General features: G+C 31.8%; 1 protein-coding gene across 7 annotated transcripts in view; it reads left to right on the top strand.

Moving 5' to 3' along the window:
* The window catches only part of LOC129235454 (sodium/potassium-transporting ATPase subunit alpha), a 129993-nt gene that overhangs the window by 100471 nt on the left and 16952 nt on the right, over positions 1-12570 (top strand). For 4 of the 7 annotated variants that reach the window (XM_054869306.1, XM_054869299.1, XM_054869305.1 and 1 more), the window contains one exon: positions 922-1016. The exons of 2 other annotated variants lie outside the window; for them this stretch is intronic. In XM_054869306.1, the coding sequence (XP_054725281.1) occupies positions 922-1016 (95 nt within the window). Of the gene's footprint in view, positions 1-921; positions 1017-6449; positions 6545-12570 lie in introns of all 7 variants that reach the window. One more of the 7 variants, XM_054869301.1, reaches the window with a different exon arrangement.

The following is a 12570-nucleotide window of genomic DNA, read 5'->3' as shown; positions in this document are numbered from 1 at the left end:
AACAAACGAAATCTTTTCTTTTAATTTAATAAAAAAAAAACCAAATTAATTTAATAAAAAATCTAATAAACAATATTTTTTTAAATAAAAAAATTAAAAAAGGACTTATTGTAATATAATTATTTTAAAACTAAAACAAAATTATTTATATAAAAATTTTTAAATAAAAAAAAAATAATTATGTAAAAATTATAAAATTAAAAGAAAATTGCTTCGGACGTAAAATTTTTATAAAAAAATTTTTTTTTATTTAATTAAAAAAAAAGTTTTAAAGTTTCTAAACTAAACTAAAAAAGTTTTTAAGTTAAAAAAAAAAAGATATATCATAATTAAAAAAAAATTAAGAAAAAGAAGTTAAAAATTTTTTTTTTAATATATAAAAAAAAATTAAGAAAATGTAGTTAAAAAAGTTATTTTATATTTAATTTCTTTTTTATTTAAAATTTTTTTATATAAATAATTGTTTTTTTTTTATTTTAAAATTTTTATATATGTAAATAGTTTTTATTTTTTTTTATTTTGAAATAATTATATAAAATTTTAAACTTTAAAACTTTTTTCTTAATTGTTTTATGAAACCAAAATGCCTGCATTACATTTTTATTGCAAAAAATTATTTAAAATAAGTCGTTGTTTGTATAAAAATTTTAAAATTAAAAAATTTGTTTTTTTTTTAATATTATTAGGAAAAGTTTTACTAAGCCTTTCATTTCCTGGAAAGTAACTTACCTTCGGCCGTAGTCGAAGTTAAAGTCAAATATTTTTAACGCAATTTTTTTTTTCTATATTCATACATTTACTCGTACATACATATTTGGAACTCCTTTATTTAGTTTATTTGTCAACGTTACATATCTCCAAACAAATATACATGTATTTAAACGACTTTTTTGTTCATATATGTTAAAATAAAAAAACTAGGTGCCTGCCATTTCCTTGGCTTATGAAGCTGCTGAGGCCGACATTATGAAGCGTCCACCACGTGATCCATTCAACGACAAATTAGTCAATTCAAGGTGCCAAATTAAGCAAAAAAACAAACAAATGTTTTTTTTGCATTTGCTATAAAATTTACATACATATAACACAGCGGTTTTCAATCCACACAAATTTGAATTCCAATTCCTATGACACAATTTAAAGATCACTTTTTTCATGTAACACAAATATACGCTGCAATACAAATAATATCCACATACGGGTATAACTGTTCGAAGAGTATAACAGTTGAATATTTTTAGTGGAATAAAACGTCAATGGCTTTACCGTTTAGTATACTTGTATTTAATTGCATTTGTTTCTTGTTGCAGTTAATTGACGCCATTACATAGCTTTTCTCGTTGTTGTATGCAATTGCATTGATAAATTCTTCGCTTTTATTTCCAAATGAAAAATGATTGAAAACCGCTATTTTCTATGCCTAATAAGCATTTTATTACAATACAATAAATAACGAAAGTGGTCCCCTTAAAATACTAACGTGCTCGATTAACATGCCTGGTTTTTTTCTCAATTTAGTTATTACTTGTATTTTTTTGGTAAAGAAATGTATCCGAATTGCCGTATGAGGCACGGCTATATTGAATTAAAAACAATAATGTTCCTCATTTTAACATAAATAATTTTATTTAGCAATCGTTTAACCTTTTGTTGACTAGTGTAAACAGTACATATCCATGTTTTTTCTTCATATTATTTACTCACCCGCCATGTGATACAAAGAAAAAAAAAAACAAGTACACTCGTAAATGCAAACTGAACTAACCTTCAGTAATTGTTGTGATTTTAAGAAATACTGATATTTTATTTATGCGAACAATTATACAAAATCATCATTATGCGAACAAAACCAACTTCATCCATCAGCCATCGAAATAATCGACATCAACATTGCCAACAACATTTACTAAGTGTCTACGTGATGTGTTCGTATTATTGTAATTTGACACCTTATTTGAATAAATCTCCAGAGCCTACATTTGTTTTCACCGGAATAAATACTACTTATATATATTATACATATACATATACATACATATACATATGTGTTTTATACCTACATACATAATACATTAAATTTACATATTTAATTAATGAACCGTTACACATACATAATTTGTATTTATTTACATACAACCTCGATTATTTATTAACCGACATACCGCCATACGTACACACATACATACTCAATATCTTGATTTAATGTTAAATTTTTTGTGTTACTCTAAGCAGCTTTTTTATTTGTGCGCGCCACTTATAATTGTAATTGTAAAAAAAAGGCAAAGTTATTTTTAAGCGTCCTGTTTTATGCATTAGAGATGTAGGAAAATGTGCAATGCTTTTCGAAATTAACTTAAATGTTATTTAAGCGGGATTAAAAAACAATTCAGCATGATGCATATTTAGGTTGAGTGGTCCTGGTAGTCTAGAGCTGGAAAATTTAGGGTATTTTCAGGATTTTTTTTTTAATAAAAAAAAAATGAAAAACGATATTTAAATTTTTTAGGCTTTTTATTTAACTTCTTTTACATACAAAAACAAGTTTTATTTTTTTATTTTAATAATTTTAAAATCGGCACTGAAGTTGACCCTCCCGAAAAATTGGATCTGGACGGCGTTCTCCATTTTGGCTCTTCTGTTTATCTGAAACACAAAAACCAAAAAATTGTTGACAAAATGGCGCGGTTTTGAATTTGACACTCGGTTTTTTTCAGTTTTTTAATAAAAAAATAATTGAAATAATAATATGATTCTAGTACGGGCCGAAAAAAGTTGTTTCGAGATAAATGAGTTTAAAGTTTGAGGTACAGGAGCGCCCGGATCGCTCTCTCGACACATTCTGGCCTGAATAGGATTATTGTGATACCATTAGAGCTCGAGCTTTACAATCCTGAATCTTCTCTGAATCAACCTGTGGATGTAATTTAATTTTTTTAAATAATATTAATTTAATTTTGAGATACCTTTTCAATGCTGTTAAGAAAGGCGAATCCGAGCGTGGAGAGTTGTTTTCTGTATACAGGAGGTGTTCCACTGCTTTCTCTTCTTCAGTAACTTGACAACTTCAACAAAAGTCATTAAGTGGTACTACCAGTACCCATTAAACAATGTCCTGTTAGTACCCCTATCGTATTTTTCATTTCCTGTCTCTTAAGATTCAGTCGCAATTTTGTGCGGCAGTGGTTTCATTCTGTCCAAGTTTGCCTGCTTATTTGGCAAAAAGGTGATTGCCTGCAACGGGCATTAGCAGCATTGGCATAGTGTCCATCTATTAGTCATTTAGGAAGGAAATCGGCATTATCTGGATAAATATTTCGTGTTGTACGTTCCCTTGCTGCAGCTCATCTTCTTTGCAATTATCTTCTATATTTCTATGGCCTGCCACCCAGATCGGGTATATATTTTAAAATATTGTGATACTTCGCATAGTAATTTGTGGCATTCAAATACTGACTCTAACAATTTCAGAGCTGCCTGACTATCTGAGTAGACATATATAATAGATACTTCCCTCGTAGTTGATGGTCTCTTCTTTAAGACCAATAAGTCTAGCTGGAATAGTGGAATATTTTTCTAATATAGTCGAATGACCTTTACTGAATGTCTCTACGAGGGCTAGTTGTCTGAGCCTCAATGCTGACTTGGCAGGCAGTTGCTTACAACATAAGTCAATTGGCAATAACTATGAAATTACGTTTAGTGCTTCTGTGGAAGTGGCTCTAAGAACTCCATTTATACATAAGCTTGCTTGAATACGAGCCAATCTGTTCACAATAATATTTTTATCAAGTGCCGGCCACCATACTAATATTCCGTACAGTCAAATCGGTCTTACCACTGCTGAATACAACCAGTGTACTATTTTCGGAAATAAACCCCAAGTTATCCCTATGGTTTTCTTGCATGAGTAAAGTGCGGCTGAGGCTTTTCTCGCTCTGTCTTCTGCATTTAAATTCCAATTTAGCTTTCTATATAATATCGGGCTTAGGTAGCGATCACTTTCGCTGAACGATAAGGTGATTCCATTCAATGTCGGGGGCCTTACATCCAGCAAATAATATTTCCAAGTAAATAATACCAGTGCAGTCTTGGTAACATAATTGTATAATTTTACAGCTTGACCAATTTCTGGACACGAACTCGTTTCGGAGTCGAAGATCCAGGTTCACAGCACTCGTTAGCCTCGTGTTTTGATTTAGTATCATAGTGATAGACCGAAGTCTCATCCATAGTGATGAATTGGCGCATAAAATCCCCTTTATCCTTTCGAAAGTGCTCTAAATGTGGCTGAGAAAGTCGCATTCGAATGAGTTGTCGTTCCATTGTTAGCGAATGCGGCATCCATTGTGGACAGAGTTTTCTGAAAGCCAATACTTCATTCAAAATATTGCTTACACTGCCCAATGAGATGCCTAGAGCTTCTACTAAATCTCTTTCAGTCACTCGATTATTTGCTCGATTTGTTGCTGTTTTTGGACGTCCTTGACGTGGATCGTTTTCAAGGCTTGTACGGTCACGTTTAAATTCGGCAACCCGTTTTTCTACTGTCCTAATTGATGGCGAAAATTCCGTATATACTTTCAACACTCGTTCATAAATTTCCTTCAATTTTAAACCTTCCAAAAATAAAAATCCAATCACTGCACGTAACTTGATTTTTTCCATTATAGAAAATACTGACACGTCGATACTAAATGGCTTGTAAACAGAGAATGAATTGACAGATTGAAATGAAACTGCACACACGTTCATATGAAGAGTGTACCAACATAAAAAAAGTTAGACTAGTAGCAACGCCCTCTCTTATCGAACCGTAAAACTTATTGAACAACCTAGTAATATATTTTTAGTACTTGTAAAAAAAATTTGTTGTTCATGCTCGAGGTCCAAACCACATGAAATCTGGTTCACATTCCAAGACATCCCAGATCTCAAAAGGCACTCTATACCTTTAGATTAACGACAAAAGTGTGCAACAAAACATTTCCAAGTGAGAAATAGAATATACATATATGGAAATTCTTGTAAGCCAGTGGTACATTGCAATTAAGAATTCAGCTCTCAACTGAAATTTCAAAAATGTTAAGAAAAATTCCAAATTTGTAGAATTGTAAAAATTCGATACTCGATACAATACACCCTGCTCATCTCTAATGCAATAAAACGTCGAATTAAAAACTTTCTTACTTCACTTTTGTCAATGTGCCAAATCATTTATGCAGCCGTTTATTACAAAAGTAAACATTTTTTACATGTCATATATTTTTTTAATGAACAAATGTTATGAATTTGTATAAATAAGCCACACGCTAACACTTTTGTATACATGTGAAATTATATACGAATATTAAATTTAATAATACCTGCGATCTTTGTTTGAATATTTCGTAACATATCCTGCTGCGCACTGCTCCAATTTGCTGCAAAATTCAAAAAGAAAAACATTCGCATAAAATTCATTTTCGAGCATACGGCGCCTCACATTATTTGATGTACCTGAAATAAAAGCGCGATTTATTTTAATTTGGTTGTTTGACTGACTATCGCCTTTTTACTTTTACTAACGCATTTTTAAATTACAACATTGGCCACATTTTCATTATACATATTAACATGGTTGTTGTTTAGTAAAAAGTGAATTGCGTGTTGGTGTGCGTATTGCAAATATGTTTTTACGTACAAAATGTCGAAAACTGTTTTTTTCCACTGATCTATCATACAAGTGTATGTAGCAACTTGCAACTATTTTCTACTTCCTTTTTTATAATTGTGTATTGTAAAATTGAACCCTGCAACAAAAAGTTTTGAGAAAATGAGTAGTAGTGAAAATTTTTGAAACAGCGTTGTTAAAAAATTATTTTATTTTATTGTATTTTGTTTTTGTAAACGGTGATACTCGTATAAATTGATATACATATTTTATGAAAACGGAATTGAGAAAGCCTAAATATGTATATTAAAACAACTTATTCACTATTTTTTTTATTAAACCTATTATTTCGAGTACAAATGATTTTTCGCTACATTACCGACGCTAAACTGCGTTAGCTGCAGCAGTGGTCGATATGCCTGTTTCTTGTGTTTTACCAGCTGCGCTGTAGCATTGCACATCGTGCAAGAAAAAAATGAAAGAAAATAAGAGTGCACCAAAACTTCGTATATGATTTTTAAAGCATTTATCGTCTTCTCTACATTTAAAAACAATTATATTTTTTTACATATTTTTTTCATATTTTTACAATTCTCATAACCACACAACCACATGCATTTATATAAACATATATCTACCTACTATGTCATGCCATATGGCTGCTACTATTTTTATTTTTTATAAATTTTTAATTTATAATTTTTCTTTAATGTGTTCTTCATTTTTGCTATAAACAAATTTTGTATGCATCTATTAAAAACCATAAAATATGTCTGTATGTATGTGTAATCACAAATAGGTACCAGCTATTTCCTTAGCCTATGAAGAAGCTGAATCTGATATTATGAAACGTCAGCCCAGGAATCCATTTTGTGATAAACTGGTGAACGAAAGGTAAAGTTATTTTGACGTGCTCTTGCCGTTAGTGTGCTTCTTAATTCGAGCCAAAAAAAACATCAAAACATAAGAGAAAAAGAGTTGAAAAAAAAAATTATATTTTAAAGGAGTTATATTTAATTTATGACACCTGAATGCCTGAATGCAAAAAAAAAGACCACCTGTCCGCAACCCAAAAACAAAACAACCTAATATCCTTCATTCTATAAATGCTCCTAGTTACGCTCAAGTACTTCCACACATATCTACTTGTTCCGCCTCCACTCAAATTGATTTCTCACTTACCACTTTACTACTTAGTACTTACTGCCCATTTTTCCCACGTCCACTTTGCCAACCGCTATACCTTTCTTCTACTACTACTTAATATTACGCCTACTAAAGTGTCTATTATATAAATTACAAAATACAAAAAAAAAAATAAAATATGAACTGCCACCTCTTACAGTATCTACCTTCTAGTATTTTAATGAGTTGCAATTTACTTACTTACTTATTTGAAATATGAGAAATAAGTTTTCAATTTTCACTTTATTCCTAAGTAAAAAAAATCCGAAATGCAATTAAATCGATTTGTATACGAATTCACTTAAGCGAAATTGCAAAAACACGCAACGAGGGGTTGGAAAGTTTATCAGCGCCCCCACTTTTGGCATTACCAATCACAGTGAAAAGTATAAAAAATATATACATTTATACTTATTTGCATAAAAGATTTGATTAAAAAGCAAAGTACGTTATCACGGTATTTCAACAGTCAGTTACTCGTACACTACAACTCTACTAACTTTTAGTTGATTTACACACCGAATTTTTTTTCTTCAACAAGTTGCATACATATAGTATATTTATACTGATATATAGAGCAGTTAGATTTTGATCATTTGGTATTCCTCTTTGTTTTTTTTTTTTTGCTTTGCGATACTTCTTTGTTTCGTCCTTAAAGGCAGCAGATTTAAAATAAATGTTTGTTGTGTTAGACTCATAGGTGACGGGTGGCCCAATTACAAGTTATATGATGCTTTGAAAATAAAATATAAGTAAACAGAGATGATTTTTTTCTATATTCTTGTATTACCAGCCTACAGCCGAGGCTCTGAGAATGTTCCATAAAAGAAAATAGCATATTCAGGGTTTGATTGAAAAGTAATGAGCCTTCCCGCGCGGAGCGTCTGCCAAGCGATCAACCGAATCGACTGGTGGGGGAAAATGATCTTTGGATCTTCCCCTTCCACTAGAAACCGGTCCCAGTTCGTTGGCAACAGCGGTGCAGCCAACATCGCTCCGCGCGTGAAAGCTGTTTTAAAAGTGTTTTTGCAGTGGCGAAAATGCAGCGATCGTTGGAGCAAAGTTACTCGATCAAATTTTGCGTAAAAGACGAAGATGTGAACCGCGTTCATGTATTTTTGAACATTGACCGTCGTGCTAGTCTACGTGAGATCAGTGAAGAGTTAAATTTAAGTTATTACAATGTGCGGGAAATCGTGACTGGAAAACTTGAAATGCGCAAAGTGTGTGCCAAATTGGTTCCAAAGGTTTTGACTTCCTCTGCACCTTTGCATTGGCCCAGATGAGAGTTCCGGTGCTTCCCCACCCTCCCTACAGCCCAGACCTGTCCCCTCCGGACTTCTTCTTGTTCCCGCGCCTGAAAAGAAAGCTAAAGGGGCGGCGTTTCGACTCCATTGAGGCGATCCAAAAAACTGTTACAGCCGAATTGAACGCGATTTCGGCGGATGAGTTTAAAAAATGTTTCCTGCAGTGGAAGGACCGCTACCAGTGTGTTGACGCTCAAGGGTCCTATTTTGTAGAATATTAGTTGTATAAGCCAAAAGGTTTAATAAAACTGCTTAAAAAAATAAGGCTCATTACTTTTGAGTCAAACCCTGTATCTAAAACGCGTACAGTTCCGCCCTATGCGCCGATTAGGAGCGATAGTACAAGTATGTGCAGAGAGATGTTTTTTTTGTAGTGGTTCTTTAGTTCTTCTTAAAAATGTCGTCTAAAATCTATATTATCAGGGGGAAAAATACGCGTACAACGGAAATAATTTTAAAAATTATTCACCTAAACGCCGCGTTGCTTCACGCAGTTTATTTATAAAAGGCAGGCATCGGCTGCGTTGTTTCTAAAAATTCTATGAAAAAACATTTTTCTATTCTTTCAAAATTTTTGCTTTACTGGAGGTAGTAAATCTTCCAATAAGTTGTATAATATGGGGTGGGTATATCCTATAAGACCCGATTTACACACGGACATATGGAAGGGAGGCACTGGAAATTCACTTTTGAAAATTGAAATTACTTTTAACAACATTCGTTGCTTTTGAAGTTTACTTCTTTAGCATCTTCTCTCAATCGTATAGCCGTGATTTGTGTGATTTTCATAAAGTAAAGAAAATACTTTCTTTGTTGTACTTAACACAATTATTTGATTGAAAGTGGCGAAACGTACGCTGAGGTAATGCGGAAGCTGTAAACAATAATCGCCCACGTTCGTCAACAGTTTCATGAATAGTTAAATGAAGAAGGCAAACTGGATTGGTTAAATAATAAATATTTTTTTTTTGTTTATTTACATATAAATGTATATAAATTTTTGTACTTGAATAACTTAAACTGAATAAATGAATTAAAATTCACGGATCCATTAATTAAATGCAGTATTACTTTTTTTAACGTTTGATAGCAGCTGGCGATCGCTGGCGTTTAATGCATTCAATATTGTTGTTGTTGTTCAATTAAGCCCTGCCAGTGCGCTGTAGTCACCGATCGTCATCGTTTATCTCATCTAACTATATGCCCAGGAAACCGGTTGTTTCGACAGGTTGTGTCCAGAGAGAGGGAGAGCAGTGTTAGGTGAGTGAATTTGAGGTGGCATGGGTGGTTATTATCATGCCCGGCACCTTCACATGGCGCACATATATTAAGTATGTCGGGGTCTATTTTGGATAGGTAAGAGTTTAACCTGTTACAATATCCCGAACGTAATTGAACCAATTGTGTACTTCTTCCCTTTCGCTGGCAGTGCCATTTTTTACTAGTCATAACTTCATTTAAATCTCTTTCTCGGCTGTACCTGCAGCAGCTCACCTGGTTAACCTAATTTTCCCAGACCATATTGATGGCTTCAAGTGTCATCACACAAATAGTTGATGAATGATTCGTACAGCATCGATCGAAAGTCTTAAACTCCCCACCTTGGTGACACCCCACATCCCCACCTATGACATCGCCAGTAGGGCTGAAAATACAACCACCGAACTTAATGCATACAAAATAACTGATTGATTCCTTTTTGAGCTGTATGGCTTGTATGTGACCACCTGCTGTCACCAAAGACCGCTCACTTGTCAATTTCCGGTCACAAAATGTCGGTAAGCGAATTGGCATTTCCACATGCAGTTCTACTTTTTGGGTGTAAAATAACTTTCAGTGTCAAAACAAAATGTGATTTAATAAGAAACCCGCGGAATTATGGTACTTCTTTCCTAGTTTTTGTGGCAATGATGAAATTCAGATGACTCGTTTAATGAATCTTAATCGGCATCTAAAAAATATTTTGCCATCATGGAACATTGATTATTGAGCGATTGTCCTCACCTTTTATGAACCTTCAATGCAAATAGAAGCTGAACCAACGTGAAAGTATTCAATAGAAAGCAAACATTTTCTCCATCTGACTATCGGTGCTTCACTTGCTTGATTGGTGCGATAACCGCCTACGCAATTTCGGCCGAGTTAACAAATCGCGCCTCGTGTTAACCACTTGGACACACCAAGTGAAGCCAAGTTCTTCTTCACCTGATCCTTCCAACGCAACTTCGCTCTAAAACGATCTATGTGTCAAAAAAAAACTTTTATTGGGCCACCCTGTATACACTAGGTCATAATTGACACATAATCATTTGACGTTAGTGCTTATTTGGTGGGAGAGTTTTTAAAAAGTTCATGTTCATTAAAATTTCGTAATCAAAATTTTGTGCTTTATGCAGATTTTATACCTTTGGTATAATTTTTTTGTACTTAAAATTGAGTTTACATACAAAAATGTATTAACTTCTTAGTTCATCTTCTAATATTCGAATATTCTGTTAGCGTTTATAACTGCGCATGTTCGTCTAATATACAGTATATCTATGAAAATATAAAGTACTTCGTTATATACTAAATAATTCTGATTGAGAGACTTTTGAATGTTTGTTGAATACTTTCCTTCTGCTAAACTCTATCTTCAAATATATCTTAAATGTTTTATTTCTAATTTTTCTTTTCAAGTAAAGTCTCTCTCTTCTAGTTCCTAAACAAATATTAAATAAATAAATATATTTAAATAGCATAAATGTGCTCGACTCATTATATTTTTAAATATTTAGTGATTGAAAATATAAGAAAAAACGTTATGGGATTTTTCTTTTTTATTTACATCCAGAAATGCTTTTAACCGAATTGGCAATTTTTTCGTACTATGAAAACGGGCTTGTCCTCAAAAATTCTAAATTTCTGATATTTAAGCTCTAAGGAGTTCTAAAAAGAAAATATTTTCGATTTACATCCCTTTAGTCCACATTTTATTTGCACGCCCATCAATTGCGTCGAAATACTTAAAATTTATTTGAAGATGCTTCCTAATTATTCCTCTTTACCACTTAACCATTTTAAGAATTCATTTTTTCTGTACATGTTTTAAGTATGCGCCTCTTCTTCTTCTATATATATATCTTTATATGCTTTATTAAGGGTAAATTTTATATTTTTCCATTCACTAACAAAACAAAAAAAAATTCTATTGATATTTTCACTGGCTCAGCAGCTTGAATTCCTGAAGAAGAATCATTTATTATTTGAAAATATTTTTTTTCACGCCTTAAACGCTTTTCCTCAGAGCTATTAATTTTATAATCAATCAAACTTTTTTTCTATAAGTTTTCCTCCTTCACTTATTTTCTCAATATTAATTATTTAAAATTTTTGCTCGAACTCTTGCCATTTTGAATAAAATTGTTTACTCTTCGCTACGGCAGCGCATTTCTAAACCTCGCTATCTATCACAAAATCACTTATGTATAAGCTCGCCTATACCATATGAAATTAAAAAAAAAGAAGAAATCGAAAATGTCCAAAAATAAAATGTCACCTAATAAAAATTAATACATTTTTCATAAGCATAAATCGAAAATGTCCTAAAAATCTGGAAAATTCTCCTAACAGATGATAAAAAATTAAAAAAACAAAAATGTTTTAAAACATAACAAATTGGTGGTTAACAACACAAATGCATATCTTTCATTTTTAGTTTTTGTTCTAAGTATCTATACTGCAGTTTCACGACAAAAATTCTTAAAATTTCTTATCTTTCATAATAACTCATTTACAGTTGTACTGTTGGTTTTATATATTTTAAAAATTTTTTGTTTAATCATTTTACATCTTAGGTGTAAGGAATTTCTAGCTTCTACTTACGGTTTAACATTAACCTGCTGAGGCTTTGTTTTTTTATAGAAATATATAAATCATACTTTTTTTTAACCACAGAAATTCTCAACTAATAGAAATTTGGAACCTGCCACAAAAATTTATTTGTATTATAATCCCTGTGACGAAACGATACTACATCAACATTTTGACCAGTTTTGACTATTTTTGACATTTTTTTTTAATGGTCCTTATTTTGGTTTATAAAAGTATAGTTACCTGTCGAACGAAAGCCATATAAATCCCAGTTTCAAGCTTTATACAAAAATTTAAAAAAATTCACAAATGTTCATCATAACTTCACAATTTTTAACTTCGAATTTCTAGAAAAAAATTTTCTGGGCAGTTTTATAAATTATAATTAAAGTATTTTTTTTTTTAATTTCAATATAATAAAGCTGCTAAGAAATTATTTTATTAATTTTTTGATTTTTGCTTTGATGGATTTTTTGTAATATTTCCCCTGACGGTGTTGCATATTTTTTCCATTTAGATAAAAAAATTGCTTGCATTTGTTATAAAAAGATAATGAACATTAAAAAGATATTATAG

The sequence above is a fragment of the Anastrepha obliqua genome, chromosome 1 (genome assembly GCF_027943255.1).
Source record: "Anastrepha obliqua isolate idAnaObli1 chromosome 1, idAnaObli1_1.0, whole genome shotgun sequence".
In the NCBI taxonomy this organism is placed as follows: domain Eukaryota; kingdom Metazoa; phylum Arthropoda; class Insecta; order Diptera; family Tephritidae; genus Anastrepha; species Anastrepha obliqua.
This window is presented reverse-complemented; position numbering and strand designations above follow the sequence as displayed.